The sequence below is a fragment of the Mus pahari genome, chromosome 3 (assembly GCF_900095145.1).
Source record: "Mus pahari chromosome 3, PAHARI_EIJ_v1.1, whole genome shotgun sequence".
Classification (NCBI taxonomy): Eukaryota; Metazoa; Chordata; class Mammalia; order Rodentia; family Muridae; genus Mus; species Mus pahari.
The window spans coordinates 139,688,643-139,705,951 of NC_034592.1; the positions used below are offsets into that span (position 1 = coordinate 139,688,643).

At 42.4% G+C, this 17,309-nt stretch overlaps 1 protein-coding gene across 1 annotated transcript in view; it reads left to right on the forward strand.

Moving 5' to 3' along the window:
• Positions 1–17,309, forward strand: part of Rpn2 (ribophorin II) — a 44,426-nt gene that overhangs the window by 14,943 nt on the left and 12,174 nt on the right. The window contains exons 8-9 of the mRNA XM_029535755.1: positions 13,827–13,918; positions 15,813–15,927. Of these exons, the coding sequence (XP_029391615.1) occupies positions 13,827–13,918; positions 15,813–15,927 (207 nt within the window). The remainder of the gene's footprint in view (positions 1–13,826; positions 13,919–15,812; positions 15,928–17,309) is intronic.

The following is a 17,309-nucleotide window of genomic DNA, read 5'->3' on the forward strand; positions in this document are numbered from 1 at the left end:
GTGAGATGAAGCAGAGACAGTCTGGAATGCCATCACTAGAATAAATTAAATAAGGCAGGAATAAGCTTAGAAACCTCTTGTCTAGAATAGAGTGAGAATGTTTAAAAAGTTTTTTTTTTTTTATCATAGCTGATGACCCATGACTATCTGAGAAGCAGAAAGTAGGTAAAGAAGCAGCCTGGAAATCTTCACTGAGGGATTGCTCTGTGCTGGCTGGTGACTTCCAGTGACCCTCATTGTCCTCAAGTGTTGTACTGTCAAAATGTCCATCCAAGTGGGGCATTATTCTCTCTTGTGGATATATGTTCACAGGCAATTGCTTTGTTCATAAGGTAATGAATAAAGAAAGCTGTGGATTTAGCTTCCCAGAGATGTTGGAAGATTGCTCAGTTGCCTTATTTACACTTTGAATAGATGCAGATGATTTTAATACATGGATTCAGGTTAAAGAACATGCACAGCACCAGGCGTTCTCGGTCACTGTGGTGGAGGAGATGCCCATGGCCAAAGACTATCTTGGTCTCTGAAACAAGCTCCACCATTATGTGGCTGTTCTAGACTCGTTCACCAGAATTGAAAGTATGTAGCAAGAACTTACATAGCTTTCCCAAGTCCTGCTCATTTATAACCTCTTAGACACCTTTGGGTTTGGCTACATTCCGATAATCAGGATGCTCAGGCATATTGCTGCACACTGTAAATATGGGCAATTTCCACACCACACTCATTAGCACTATTCCTGAAAAGCTTGAAGAGGAGGGAGAGAGCTGCGCATAGCACCTCACCCCCACCCACTCCTTCCCTACACTTCATCGGAACAGATGGCCCAGATGCAGTAGCTGTCTCTTGCTTTGTTTTGAAATACTTTTCTTGTAAAACAAACAATCTTGCAGTAGCATTTTTGTTACTGCATGAAATTAGATGAAAAGTTAAGTGTTCTTATGTCAGTTACCTATCTCCAAAGTATAAATCAAGCAAAAACTAAAGAAAGGACATGTCAAATCAATAAAAACAAAGTACAAATCGACAAGGAACAGATACAGGTGAGACTCTGCTAGCGCCTCCCACATTGTTCCCCTGTATGGTCGTACATGAACTCCCTATGCACTCACAGGGTACTGTCCCCAGTGTGCTGCATTTAGTTCTGTTTTGATGTGAACTATGTTCAAAGTGCTTTGGAGCAAGTCATCGCATCAAGCATTATTTTCAATTATTGTACCAAGGTTTAAGGTTGGATGTGAAAGTATAAGGCTCAGTGTCGTTGAGGAGTTTACAATCTGGTTAAGTATTTTTCTTGTAATTTAGTAACTAAAGGTATAGAACAGTGTATATAAGTGTTTTAGATGATAGCTGCTATAGAAAATAAACCAATCCAAACATTATTTCTCAAGTGTGTATATTAAACATTCAGGTAAGTAAGAAGGAAGAAAATGCATTCCAACAAGAAAGGATGGCTAGAATGAAGAGGGAAGTGTTTGGGTGGAGGAATGATGAACTCCAGCAGAAATGATGGAACTATAGAAAAGGCAGGAAGTCCCAGAAAAGCATGCATGAGAGAACTGCCCCCCAAACATAAACGTTTATGGAATATTCCAGGACTAATTCGTATGTCTGTTTCTAAACAGAAGACTAGAAAAATCAATATACTCAATATTACTGAATTCATTTGCTCATGCATTTCTTATACTTCTGTGCCCCCAAGAAGATAATAGTCTATTACAGAACACAGAGAAGAACACAAGAATGAAATCACAGGGGTAAGTCAGGGTTATGTTAAAAATGAGAATTATCATCAGGCTACTACAGTCTTATTTCAACAAAGCAGGCTTATGTAAACAGACATCACTGACATGGTCAATATCAGTAGAGATGACTGTATTGCCAACCACAGGGGATGTGTGTTGTCTACAAGTACTACTCTCCCTCTTTCTTTTACGTTAGTCACAATAGGAAATTTGTAAGCTCTGAACGGCTTTAAGGACTGACCTGACTCGGGAAATGAGGGAATGAACAAAGGAAAGACATATGGACCCACATATGGAATTCCTGGGATCGGGTAGGCCATGTGCAATCCAAACTCAGGAGGTAGGTTTACTGTATACAGCTGAACGATAAGGGAAGTTTTGTATTCAGGTGAACAAGGACAGGTTAACTAATTGTGGTAGAGGGGTCTCTTTAAGGGAGTAGTCTATAACCATCTGGGAGGAGATAGCCGGAGTTGACATTTCCTATCATTTCCTGAGCCTAATGGATGATGCTGGTGGACTTGCCATTCTCACGAGTCAGAGGCCTTGGAGCCCTAGACCCAGCTGTGTTTATGTCAACAGTACACATTCACTCAGGACTTTATCCTTTCTCCACAGGAAATGAAAGCCACTGAACAAACAGCTGAATCCAGAGCACAGATGAATATATTTTCCTAGCTGTCACTGTGGCGAGTTAATCTAGGCAGCATTCAAGAGGATGTACCCCCTGAGCAGTAGTAGGAGTAGGAGTAGAAGTAGTAGTACTCAAGGGACTTTGTGCGTATGAGAGCTCAACTATCATAGCCCAGCAAATCAGAAAACATTCTTGAGAACATCACAGATACCAAAGTGGTTAATGTGGACTCAAACTGACCTCTGTTTTTTACTGCTATGCAGCATGGATTTCTTATGTGTAGGAAGATCTCATAAGATCATGGTGCTGCTGGGGATTAGGGAGAACTTCAGAAAGATATGAACTAAAAGATGAGTTACAGCTCAGAAAACTATAAGTAGCCAGAGAAGATGAAGGCAAAGAGGTTCTGATTTTCCAGTTTATGACATGTTTGTTGGAATTAATTATAAGCGGAGAAAGGTATCTTTCATGTAGCTAATAAAATAACACCTAAGTATTGATTACTTGTATCTGCTCATGTTCCCCACTGGCACTCTTACTATCCCCGGTTTAAAAGGAAGCTCAAAGGGACTGGATTAAATAGAGGTTCGCTTTGTCTTTATCACAGTTGTATGGGTGGTAAGGTTGGCATATCTAATCCATTTTTGCCATCACATTATATATTAACTATATCTACAATTTCTTGTGGATTCTATGGATTTACCCTCTTCCTTATGCTCTGTTGGGGCACCAAAATTACTCCTACTTGAAATGGGATCAAGGTGGTCAGAATTACTTCATAATCTATAACTGGAAACTTTTCATCATTACATCTGAAAAATTAATCTCATGGTAATATCAAATATTAAATCATGGTAATCCTGTTAGGTCTCACAGAGACCCATAGATTAGAATCTTATTTCACATGTGAAGCAACTGTATCCCAGCCCATGTAAACATAATTTATTGCAGGTCAAATAGCCAACACCTAGCAAAGGCAGATAGATACATAGAAGTTTTGAACTATTTTTTTTTAACCTCTGGTAGATTCTTAGAAAAGGGACGTTATTTTTGTTACCAGAATTGTTCCATGACTAGAATATACCAAAAAACAGGGAGTGAACAGAGGTAGTGTCAGAGATAAAGCAAATCACATTGGGCAAAATTAAATCACTAGATTCCACACAGCACTCAAAATTCGTTTCCTTCCTCTGTGTCTCAACCTTCATGTTTCATTTCTATGTCTTGGGATAATGTGTTAACATGATAATGAATTTATTTTCCAAGCAAGGAAACTAGGACTATTATTACTAGCAAGAAAATAGAATTTGTATTTCTCTAGATAATTCTGTAAAGCGTCTGTTTCCTTCATGTTAATGGGTTGGTGATGGGTTCACTTTTATTTATTTGTCTTCTTCAATGTCTTTCGCAATAAATATGCTGGTATAAATGTAATTTCTCCAAATGAACCATACTTTAGGTTTCTGAACAGCCGAACTGTGTGCACAACACAATAAGCTGACAGAGACATATAAGGTGGTCCATGTGGCTTTGATGCTTAGAGAATGGTAAAAGGGTGTCATCCTTTCTGCTTTGTGCCATTCTCAGAGGACAATCACAAACACGTAAACACATGTCAAAGAGAAGTAAATGGGACAGTCAGATTGCCAGAGATTCTTGACTTTGCCTCTGGGTATAGGGCCATTACAGAACTGGGCCAAATGCCAAGAGTACTGAATTCAAATGTAGGCTCTCTGAAGATAAACACTATTCATATAGAATCAGAAAAACAGCAAGTCAGACCTTACTGGACAAAGAAGTTACACGATGGGCAGTGAATAGTCACTTTGGGAATTACATTAATTGATAGTAGCCTGAGTCCAGAAGGGCAGAGTGTCACTCAAGTCTAAGGTAGAATTTATATCTCATCAAGGTGAAGAGGCTAGTTGGTCATGCATTTCCCCTTTGGGAATACTTGAAAACATGCATGTTAGCCATGATAGATTGGACAGATGAAGGTTTACTAAGAACTATCTTGGTGTGATCAAAGAGTTAATTCTCTCATTAATCTTTTTTGGAAAGAACTGGATTTAAAAAGATTCCCTTTAAAAACCTGGAATTAATTGTATATGTATAGACAAAGTGAGACAGGGAAAAATCAACCAAGGTCTGCAGTCTGTCCTGAAGAATGTGTCCTGAAGCCAGGCACCACCATTCTTTATCAGTGCAACTCTGAACCTGAACCTTCAGAACAAGGAACCTGAAACTCACAGAACATTGGTTTACTCAGATGGAAGATGGGAACTAAGCTGTTTAATTTAGAAAGACAATATAAAATTAAATTGACATATAGAAACTCTATCTGTGGCTTAAACTTTAGTACAAATATTAGTTATTAACTGTCAAAGAGTAAGAAGAGGAGGAGGGAGAAAGAACCACCAGGCAATATATAAATTTTAGTTTCTTGGATAGAAATGTTGAATGACCTGCAATTCAACCTGGTGGGTCCTAAAGCACTAGGAAGGACAAAGTGGCTGAGATAATTTCCTGAGCCCAGCTCATTCCTCCATCTATTCTATCTGTGAAATTTTTGCTACTAAAGCCACTCTGTTTTTATTTTGATTATGTGGTCTGTATGATAATTTCATCCTTTTATTTTTATCAAGTTTTATCTTTATATTTGAAGTATGTTTCCTTTCCTTGGGAAGGTTTCCCCTCCACAAACCCCCTACCTATCCCTTCCCCCTGCTTCTATGAGGGTGCTCCCCTATCCACCTGCCCACTCCTGCCTCACCGCCCTAGCATTCCCCTATGCTGGGGACATTGAGCCTTCCCAGGACCAAGGGTCTCCCTCCCATTGATGCCAGTTAAGGCCATCCCCTGCTACATATATAGCTGGAGCCATGGGTCCCTCCATCTGTATCCTTTGGTGGTTCAGTCCATGGGAGTTTTGGGGGCTCTGGTTGGTTGATATTCTTGTTCTTCCTATGGGGTTGCAAACCCTTCAGCTCCTTCAGTCCTTCCCTTAACTCCTCCATTGGGTTCCCCATGTTCAGTCAGATGGTTGGCTGCAAGCATCTGCATCTGTATCGGTCAGGCTCTGGCAGAGCCTCTCAGGAGACAGCTATGCCAAGAAGTGAAGTTTCTTTCTTTTGGAAGCATATAATTATGACTTAATTTTACTGGGCTTTTTGTTTATATTTAATTTCATCATTGGTATGGTTGTACATAGGTCTATAACTATTTTTGGTCTATTCCTCAGCTACACTTTGCTCCAGTTTCCTTCATTTTTGTTTTACTAGTTTATTTTTGGTATTTATGACTTACATTATCATATGTTTGTTAATTTATGGGCTATAACTCTTGACTTTGTTATTTTAACGTCAAAGCTTTCAAATACAGTATCAGTGATGGATGGAGACATGGCTTAGTGGTTAGAGTGCAGTGGCTACTCTTCCCCATAACTCAACTTCAATTCCCACCACCCACGTGGTGGCTCACAAACATCTGTAACTCCAGTTCCAGGGGATCTGACAACCTCTTCTGGCCTTCATGGACACTATACACACATGGGACACAGAAATACATGCTGACAAAATATCCATATGTACTAAAAATAAATAAATATTAAAATTGCCAATGAGGCCATAAATCTGGCCTTCCATAAGAACTCCATGATTATGCATTTTAGCTCCAATTTTTGGAGCAGCAGTAAATTGAATGGTCTGGAAGAGTAGAGTGAAATAAATGTTTACAATTCATAACGTTTTAAATGGGATGCAAATAGCAAAATCTATCAAATTTAATCAGTAAAACAAGAATGTCCAGAACCTCTTACATATCCTGTAGTTTTCATTTTTCTGTTAATATGTATTAAGTTGAGTTGGGAGGCAAAGAAGAAACACTCCAAGGTATTAGTGAAAACTAAGACACATATATTTGTATGATCAAGGTCTCCATTTGATGGATGGATATAGCACAACCCCCCCACCCCCCCAATGGTTTAGTTGTTCCAAGCATTACCAGGCAAGCAAGGCAGTGTGGATAGATGTGGGGATTCTAAAAGGGTGACTCAAGTTTTAGGTTTAATTTTATCATGTTATTATTTCCAAGCTATGCTGCCTAATCACTTTCCTTAACAGTATATTCCTTTATCTCATTAATTATCATAATTTTGTGTTAACACATGTAGACATGGTAACATGTCTTTTATTTTTTAATTTTTTAAAAAGATTTATTTATTTATTATATGTAAGTTCACTGTAGCTGACTTCAGATGCACCAGAAGAGGGCCTCAGATCTCATTATGGGTGGTTGTGAGCCACCATGTGGTTGCTGAGATTTGAACTCAGGACCTTCGGAAGAGCAGTCAGTGCTCTTAACAGCTGAGCCATCTCTCCAGCCCCACAGTGTAGTTTTATAATGAGCTGTGGTGTGGACCTGACCGTGCTGTGATCTTAAAGTCACTCACTTGGATCCTCCCACCGTCCTAATTTTGCCTTTGAAGATACCTTCAGCTAGACACCTTTGACATTCTCTTTAAATAAAAGGAATAGGCAGCCAGAAGGTTTGACCTTTTCAAAAGCAGGCCCTACTTACTGGGTAGATGCTTATTTTGAAGTCTGGCAGAAAGGAAGATGTTTTCTGAAACTCCAGGCGTTGCCTTGTGTCTGACCTTTTGGGCGCAGACAGCTGATCTGATCCACTCGCCAGAACATAGTTTGGGTAGGAATTAATTTTTTGTGTATTTTGAACCTTTAAATTTCCTATTATTTTACTGCGGTTTCCTTTAAGAGACCGTATTTGCAGCATCACACGTTACCGAGAGGCCTTGTTTTCCTTGCGGCCTTGTCTTTCTCCTCCTGTGCCTTGGAAACAGCTTTTTTAGCAATGTTGCCAGGCTCACACTTCAGGCTTTTGTTCCCTTCCTTCATGTTTGTTTCCAGTCACTCACCAAGTACTGCACAGCCCACTCTAATGTCTTCCAAGACTACTTGGTTTTATTAGACACTGCCAATTGCTCTGTATTCTCTCCAGCGTTGGCATCACCCGTGTTTATGGTCTGTAGTCTAGAGGGTTCCTTGTTGTGATTTCTCTTTAGTTTGTTGTGAGGTTGAGTGCTGTTCTCGTGGTTACTGGGCGGCTTAGGCTTCCTCCCTATGAACTGTATGTCGGTCGCTGGTTTCCTCGTTTTCTTCTTACTGGCTTTCAGGAGCAGCATCTGTGCTAGACACTGAGCCATAGTTCTAAACTTCAGGTTTCTTCTCAGTATTATTATTGTTGTTATTATTTATTTATTTATTTAGGTTTTTTGAGGCAGGTTTCTCTGTGCAGCCCTGTCTGTCTTGGAACTCACTCTGTAGACCAGGCTGGCCTCGAACTCAGAGATTCTCCTGCCTCTGCCTCCCAAGTGCTGGGATTAAAGGTGTGCACCACCACGCCTGACTCTCAGTATTATTTTATGATTTCTTTTTTGGGGTTTTCGAGACAGGTTTTCTCTGTATAGCCCTGGCTGTCCTGGAACTCACTTTGTAGACCAGGCTGGCCTCGAACTCAGAAATCCATCTGCCTCTGCCTCCCGAGTGCCGGGATTTGTTTTGTGGATTCTTGATGTACACAGTTTTAAAGCTTTTTTCTAGATTGTGGGGGTGATATTTCTTTTTGTTATTGTTGGGTTGTTGTTTTGTTTTGTTTTTTGTTGTTCTTTTTTTAGGGATGTGTTTGGTACATGCATATGTGTACACTATATGCAGGTATGTTCACATGTTTTATATATATGTATAGAGACCAGAGGTGCACATTAGGTGTCTGTCTCTATCACTCTCCATTCCTTTGCATTTAAGATTGCATCTGTCACTGAGCACTCGGGAGGCAGAGGCAGGTGGATTTCTGAGTTCAAGGGCAGCCTGGTCTACAGAGTGAGTTCCAGGACAGCCAGGGCTACACAGTGAGAGCCTGGTTCGGAAAAAAAAAAAAAGACTGAATCTGGAGCTTGCCATTTTGCTTGGCTGGCCGGTATCCACTGAATAGGGGACCAGGGACCCACCTGTCTATATGCACACACATGCACACGCACGCACGCACGCACGCATGCCCAGTGCTGGTGTTACAGATTTGTACCTTCATGCCAGGGTTTGTCTGGGGACTGAGAAAAAGAGTCAGGTCATCATGCTTGCTGTGCTGAGCCATTTCCCCAGCCCTGTTCATTTTCTATCTTTTTAGTGTTAAGGCTAGCAAAATGGTGGAGTGACAGGAAGGCGAATGTCAGTCCCCACAAGTTGTCCTCTGACCCCTGTACATCTGCTGAGGCATGCACACCCATACTCATACACACACAAATACATAGAATTAGAGTTGTTAAAACAATACTTCTCCTAGCACCGCTCGGGGAACTCCTCAGGCTTCCCCTCCAGCAGCTCCCTCGGGCTTCCTCCCACAGGTTCAGGTACTTCAGCTTGTTCTTGGTCTGGTTCCCAGGCCTTCTACCTGTGCTGAGCTCATTGTATCACCATTGTGTCCTACATGTGTTGCTTTTCCTTTAGGCTAGGAACTTCCTGTGGCTAGAAGCCACACTTTGATCAGTCAGTGGTCAGTTTCTATAGTAGACTATGTAGAGAAAGAAAAGGAATCTTTTCCCTCATTCTAGGGTGTTTAGAACAGGCTGCACTGTGGTAATCTCCCGGGGGGGGGGGGGGGGCTTAATGCATTCTTTCTTCTCTCTTTCAATCTTCCTCTCCCTTTCCCTTCCTCCCTCCCTCCCTCCCCTCCCTTCTTCTTTTTTCCCTCCTTCTCTCTCTGTGACTTTATTGAGATATAATTTACAATCCCATGAAATTTACTCATTGGAAGAAGTATGTAGTTGGGTATTCTTGGCATGTGTTTAGAGCTGTCTATTCTAGAACATTTTGATCATCCTAAAAAGCAGACTTTTAGCAATAGTCACTTTCCCATCTCTCCTGTTCCTAGCCCCAGCATCTATAAATCTCCTTTCTCTGTGCTTTGCCTCTTCAGGATGCTCGTATGACTGGAAATCACGCAATATGCTAACTTCTGCCACTGGAATTCTTTATCGTTTAGTACATGCAGTATTTTTAGAATTGTGCATGTTTTACCTTATTTAAGTACTTCATTCATTTCTGGGGCTGACTAAAAAACACGTTGTTTATATTTGGTACTTGTACTTAAACACTGTGTTTTTAAGATTTATTTTTATGTATGAATGTCTTGCCTGCAGGTGTCTAAGTGCACCGTGTGCCTAGTGCCCACAGAGGCCAGAAGAGGGATTGAATCCCCAGAAACTGGAACTAGGATGGCTGGCTGGGCCATGTGGGTGTTAGTACTCAAACCCAGGTCCTCTGCTGAGCCCTCTCTCCTCCCCCACCCCCCATCCCTCCATGTCCATATGCTTCTCTCTTAAATGGTTGACTTAGAAGAGTTCCTTATAGATCTTTGGTTATAATTTCCTTGTCAGAGACATGATTTACAGAAATTTTCTCCCACTCTTTAAGTTGTCTTCAGTTTTTCTTGATACTGTCTTTTTAAACACAAAAGATTTTAATTTGTGTTTTCTTTTGTTGCTTGTGATTTAGATATTATATAAGAAACCATTTTCTAAACCAAAGTCATAGAGATGCTTTTTAATAAGAATTTTATATTTTCAAAAGCTCTTAACCTGAGGTCTCTGATGCTTTTGGGGGTCTCTGGACTATTTCTTCTGGGCATGGAGACCCAATTGTCCAAGTGCCATTTGTGACAGACTATTCTTTGCTTGTTGAATTGTCTTGACATTGTCAGAACTTGATTGGCCATAAATTCAAAGGTTCATTTTTGGACCCAAAATTCAATTCCATTACTGTATTTTGTCTGTAATCCAGTCATCCCCTGTGGGTTATTGTAACGCTTGGCTTCTTGAAACAGCAAGTCTGCTGTCTGTCCACGTGCTTTTGTAGTTGTTGGAAAAACTAAGCACAAAACAGCAGAATTTTCTAATAGCTGTGGATACAACTGTGGTCAGCCCTTACTGAGACCATTTATTGTCCTGCCCCTTTCCAGGGATAGATAAAGCAGAAAAAAAAAAAAAAAATTTCTCTTCCACTTGATCACATTGGAGCTCAGTGTGTGTCCATTTGTGTATATGGACATGTGTGTGTGTTTTGATTCTTGCTGTATATACAACTGTACTATGTAATTTCAGTAATAGTCACCTTTAGAGCCTCAGAACAGGTCATCAAGCCCTGTTTGCTCCCCCTTAGAGATGCCAGCATTGGTTAGAGTGCATTAGCAGTGGTTCATGTGGAAACTTGTAATAGTACCCATTGCCACGGGGCTGGCTGTCGGGGGAAGCAGGGCTGGGAAGCTTTCATTAGCATTAATTGCCTCTAATGCACCATCATTTTTGACAGTAATAAGCCAAATGGGGAGTTATTACTCTCAGCAGAAAGACCACGTTTCCTGGTGTTTAAACATTTTTTGGGTATATGTATATAGGATACACTGCAAGCAATGAAAGGGATGGTGTGCTCTCCTGTGTAAAACAAGCAGGGTGGTAAGAGCTCCTGTCTGTCCATACTCCTTAGTCTCCTAAACTGCTCCATAGTAATTTATAATATGCATGTAGCTTATTTATTATTATCATTATTATTATTCCTATTTATGAACATTTAGGGTTTTTTTGTGATTATATTTACAAACTAAATGAAACCTTAAGAGAAAGATTCAAGAAAATGAAGAAGGAAATATCTGGTTAATGTGACACAGGCACAGTAGTTAACTTGAAGACAGGCTTTTTACAGCAAGGACTATAACTAATTTCTTCTCCCCAAATTAGGACTGCCTGAGTCCTCCAAACCCTCTCGGCTTTCCTGTCATAGACTATTTCACACGCCTACTTTGTACATCAGCTTTCAAAGCATGTTGTGTATTCCTCTATTGAATACCTGGAACCAGCAATCTCATTGAGACTTATGTGGGAGACAGGAAGTGTATACCAGTCTGGCCACATGTGGTGTTCAAATTTCTTGGGCAGCACCTTTGCCTGAGCTTTCCGATGGTGTATTGTCTGATAGAAATGCCAAGAACCTCTATAGACCTGACTTCATATCAGAGAGCTTGCTCTGTGGTATGCTTGTGTGTGGTAAGGTGTGTGTGTGGGGAGGGATATGCGCTTTATTTCTTTCCATAGCTTGCCTGTGTGTAGTGAGGTGTGGGGGTGGGGCTTTTAGTTCTTCCCATGGTTTGCCTGTGTGTATGTGTGGGAGTGCATTTAGTTCTCTCCATGGCTTGTTCTCCATGGCTTGTCCATTTAATGGTTCGCTTCTCCTTCCTCTGCTGCCGTAACCGTGGAGACACCTATCTCACTGCCAGGTAGCCATGCCAGAGAGAATTATGCCAGTGAGTGGCTGTGTATCCACGAGAAGAGAGAATGTCCAACAGCCTCTGATCAGAACTCTTTCACATTCCCAAGTTTTCTTCAACAAAACAAAAAATTATTCAGCCAGATAACTGAAGCTGCTGTTACAAAATGGCTTTTTATTGAAGCAGGAGACAAGACTGCTAAAAGGGGTTCCTTTGCTTTTCTTGGTTTGGTCTTGATTTGAGCTGCCACGTTTTGGTGTGGCACCTTAGAAAACGCCACGGCTCCCCTTCCAGTATGTGTGCAGGTTGCTCTTTTCCTTGGTACCAGCAGTTAAGCGAAACGATTGAATCTGCCAAGGATCTCTCTGTTACACACAAGCCTGCCATGTTGCAAGGTTCATGAATACATTTGCACATGTGCACAAAAATGTGCCTTGCCTTTGCATAATTTACACATTCAGACTTAGATTTTTAACATGTTTTCTGTATCTTTTGGGTATTTACATTTATTTTAACCTCACTTTAAAATTCATTTCCTGGCATTAGGAATGTTTATAAAGGAAGGGCCAGGATGGTCTGGTTTGCACTAGAACAGATTCCAGACCTTACTGGTTGGAAACAACCAAGGCTTCTTTTGCCTACAACTGGTGAGTCAGTCGGAGGCCCTGTTTCATGTCATCTTATCAGGAAACCTGACTAAAGGAGCAAGCCTGTGTCTGGACATCGTCTATTCTTAAGACTGCCACAAAAAATAATATAGTCTCCTCCTCACATTTATGCTTCTCAGTGACTCCAAGGGGAACAAAGGCCATGGTGTGCCGACCAGTACACTATAGAGAGTGGGAGCTACTTGATTAACAGTGTGGAGATTCGCCATGGCATCTTGCATCTGCATGGGGAGGGTTACTGCACGCAAACTTAGTAAGAGGCCAGAACCTGATCAGAATTCTGATGCCTGAGCAGCATATCATGCCCTCTGCAATATTTGATGCCCACACCTGGCATAGCACTGCCTTCCTTCTGTGCAGAATGGCATGGCTTTATGGAGCCAGGGCATTCTGTAGAGTACATGCTGAGTAAGTCCTTGCAGTTGGTAGGACTTCCCAGCATGAGTTATTTAGACGTTACTTAAGGACCTCTCCGTGTTTGGTTGGTTGTTTTTTGTTTTTTCTAGGTGATCTGTATAGCCTTGGGTATCCTGGAACTTGCTCTATACACCAGGCTGACCTCAAAATCAGAGCTTGACTGCCTCTGGCTCCTTTGTGCTGGGATTAAAAGCGACCACCACCACCACCACCAGGCTCCTATATTATTTCTTTTTTTTTTTTTTTCAAGACAAAGTTTCTCTGTATAGCCCTGGCTGTCCTGGAACTCACTTTGTAGACCAGGCTGGCCTAGAACTCAGAAATTCGTCTGCCTCTGCCTTCCAAGTGCTGGGATTAAAGGCTTGTGCCACCACGCCCGGCTCTATATTAATTTTAAGGACCTTTTTTTGTTAATTAAAAAAACCAACCAAACAAAAAAATCTCCTTCCCCTGCTTTTCCAACTTTGAAGATACATGTGAAATCTAGAGATGGGATGAAGGGCAAGAGCCAGGTCTTACCATTTAGGGTAAGGGGCTGGGGCTGGGAGAGGTGCCATCTGGCCGAGTTTACCGTGGTCTCGAAAACTCCTATCCTAGAATTCTTGTCCTGTCTTTATTTACTTTTAAGAGAAGAACATTTTATGGTAGGGGTATAGGTCAGTTGGTAAAACACATGTCAAACATACAAAGCTATGTATAACCAGATATGGTGGCACACCTTTCTACTCCAACCAACCATTTAGGAGGTAGAAGCAGAAGGATCAGAAGTGCAAGGTCATCCTTGGCTACATAGTTCAAGGCTAGTTTAGACGCTATGGGATGATCTCAAAAAGTAAGAAAGGAAGGAAAAAAGTAGAAAATTTTGGTCTGTGGATGTGACTCGGTAGTGGTTCTTATCTACCAATATAGGAGATTCTGGATTATATGCAGGTATGGACACACACACACACACACACACACACAGGAAGGCTTTGGGTATACATGTCTCATACCCATCAGGTGATGAATGTCTTTCATGTTTTGCTGTAGCTTCGAGTCAAGATCTCCACTGAAGTTGGCATCACAAATGTTGATCTTTCCACTGTGGATAAGGATCAGAGCATTGCACCCAAAACTACCCGGTAAGTGGGGTGCCACCTGGGCGCTGAGGACCCCCCAAGCTTCTGAGCTGGAAAGAACATACCGAGGCACTATGCCCTACTCCCCCCACCCCACCAGACGGTGTCTCTGTGATGGCAGTGACCCCGCTCTCATCCCAAATTCAAGAGACTACGGTTCCAGTGGTGTCGCTCTAGGGATCCTCGTGGGCAGGTCCCAGATGTAGGGATTGTTCATGCTAGTGTTTGGTTCATGAGCCAACTCTGTTAACTCAGGGACTCAACCTCGAGTCCATTCTGTCATTCACATTATTTAATTCAGAGGAAACAGTGGGTTAATTTGTATTTTACTGCAGTCTTCAGAGTCCTGAGTAAGCTTTTGGTATGTCCAATTGGAAACTTTCTGGCCAGTGGTAGGTCTGAACCCAATTTGAAAGCCTTAGACCTAGCTCTAAAACAGTGCTTCTCAACCTTCCTGGTGCTGTGACCCATTGATACAGTGATCCCCAAATATAAGATTATTTTTGTTGCTACTTCATAATGTAGTTTTGCTACTGCTAATGAGTTGTAACATTAAATATGGCCTTAGGTGACCGACAGGCTGAGAACCACTGCTGTAAGACCAGTGTGTCTCTACTACATGGAAGCTCCTGGTGCCCTGGGGCACAGCTTCGGATTCTTGTTTTGTTTTGTTTTTTTAAGTCCAAACTCCTAAAGAACCATCAACATTTTTAACGTAAAAGCACAGAACACTTCAAGTTTGCATGTCACCTTTCCACAAGATTCATAATGGTCTCTGTATCGTGACAAATTTTTAACACAAGTGGTGCTGAAATGAACACTAGCCATTAACATTTGATCAGGATTGGCCAGAATGCCTGGTGAAGACTGTTTGTCAGTATCACCTAGACCCCTATTTTGTGGGGGAGGGGGAGGGGCTTATCTTTGGTGTAGCTCAGATTCCAACTGTACTCTGATGGAGTGGCAGTAGAGGCAGGGGAACTCTAAAGCTATTTTGAAAGCAGGGCATGCTTTAAGCTACTCTTCCTTGGAGGCATGTAGAGCTAGACTTTTTGCCCTGTAGCATTAATGGGAGCACTATTTGAGAATGCACTATAATAATGTCTGGAAAAGTGGTTTGCAAAGTTAATTCTCTGTGGACGTGGTCTTCGTTAGTCAATGTAAACTGAGAATGGAAAGCAAAGCCAGGGGTGAGCTCTGTAACCGGTTGCCTTGCTGACTGACCCTTTGCTGTCCTTCTCTCAAGTCCCAGGAGACCTCTGTGGAAAGACAGCTTTCCTCATCAGGTCTGCCTCTCAAGAAAATGTATTTTTAAAAGCCAGTTTCACAGTAGAAGAATAAATTGAGACAGACCAGGAAACAAAGCATAAAAAAGAAAAAGCCCAGCACCCCTCTGCACCCCTCTGCTTTGCACCCCAGCCTCCTGCCCCTGTCAGCCTCAGTGCCGCTGGCATTCCACCTGTGACTGTCCCTCTGCACTCCGCCAGCCCTGCAGTGTGCACATACGCTTCCTGAACCTGAGCTGGGCCTGCTAAGGGCACGAGTCAGTGAATGAAGGCCTGGAGGTATACATTCTCATAGAGCGTTTCCCCAGACCCTGGATCAAGTTTTCTCTGTGTTTTTCTCAGTCCTGGCCTGTAGCTGAGATCATGAGACCTAGAGTTCTAGCTCCAGCACCAAATAAACAAAACAAATCAAAGACAAAAAAGAAAATGCCTCTTCAGTACAGCTGTATTGATCCGCTTGGCCTCTAGGCCACAGATATTTTTGTATGTTAGTTGATTCACCATGGAAGTGGTAAAATGGGACAGGACTGGTAGGAATGTTGTTATCTCTGTTTTCAGACGAGATGCCGGGAGAAGACTGTCTGATGTGTATATAAAATAATCTCTTTCAGGGTGACCTACCCAGCCAAAGCCAAAGGTACATTCATCGCAGACAGCCATCAGAACTTTGCCCTGTTTTTCCAGCTGGTAGATGTGAACACCGGAGCGGAGCTCACCCCTCACCAGGTCAGGAAGTGGCCCCTCTTGTTCTCCTGTCCAGAAATTGAATGTCCACCAGAACAGTGTTGCTCTGACACAGATGCAAATATCACATTCCCATTTGCAGAGCCTGGCTGCACGTGACTGTCTGGTCAGCTTGCCCATGTCCCGTTACTCCCTTGGTAGTGATGGAGACCCATTAACTGAATACACACATATTAGAAAAAGGGAAAAGTTGAACTCAGCTCAGCGGCTCAGATGCTGATCCTAGAAGCTTGGGGTAGCTGAGGCAGGAAGATAAGCTCAGGTTTTCCCTGGAGAAAGATGCTTTTCTCTCTTTTCTGTGTAGCTCTGCTGTATCCATCACACTGTGGTTCTCCTCCTACAGTGTCATTAGCATCGCTCAAGGCCTTGTTAAAAACCACATGCTTGTAATGTAAGATTTTCATAGTGCTTAGACTGTATAAGAAGGGCCAGCAAGGCAGGCGACTCCGGGTAAATGTTCTTGCTATGCAAGCCTGACAACGTGAGTTCCCTCCTGGAACCCATGTAAAACCAGAGGATGAACAACTACACAGACTTGGCCCCAGACACACGCCACTGTCCATTCCTGTGCTTAGGTCATTCTCTCTCACACACAATAAAGAGTGTTTTAAAGGAGCTAAAAAGATTTCCAACCATTTTCCCAGCAACGTCCTCGTCTTCAGACACCTTCCCTAGCTTCCCACCTCCCTGGTCCTTCTCAGCTGTCAAGGACTGCTCCTGACCATGTTACATATGTGGTTAGATGTTGTACAAAGGGAATTTTAGGTAAATATTCTGAGTGCTGAAAGACAAACATTGTCAAAGCCAGTGGCCTTTGGTGTGCTATGCTGGTGTGTTAGCCAGCATCTGTGGACCGCTGAGGTGGCTGTGCTTGCAGGCCCTGTCTCTTGTGGCCTAGGTTCTGTGTATCCTTGCCACTAGAGCAGCCTGACTATTCAGTTTCTCCCTGCTTTAACCCACAAACCTCTGGTAGCTTACCCAGGACCTGTGCTCAAACTGACTTTGAAGCACTTGCCTCTCAGCATTTCCCAGCTCTCTCCCAGAAGGATATTTGCCAGTCACATAACACAAGGAAGAAAATGAGAAGACTAAATGGAGGTGGGGGTGAGGCACAATAATGTAAGGGGATGGGGCTTTGTCTGGATTCTGCCAGCTGCTTTCTGTAATCTGTGACTTAGTGGTGTGACATTTTGAAGATGAGTGTGGCAGTACAGGTGGCAGACAGACATCCTCTCCCCACCCCTGGGCAAGTCTGATTGCCTTAGTCAATCTTATGCCGTAACTGAGTAGACCCAGAACCGCTGTACTGAGGAGGCTGGACAGGTACAGGTGGATGGTGGTCGAGTGGCTCCTACTTCACAGGC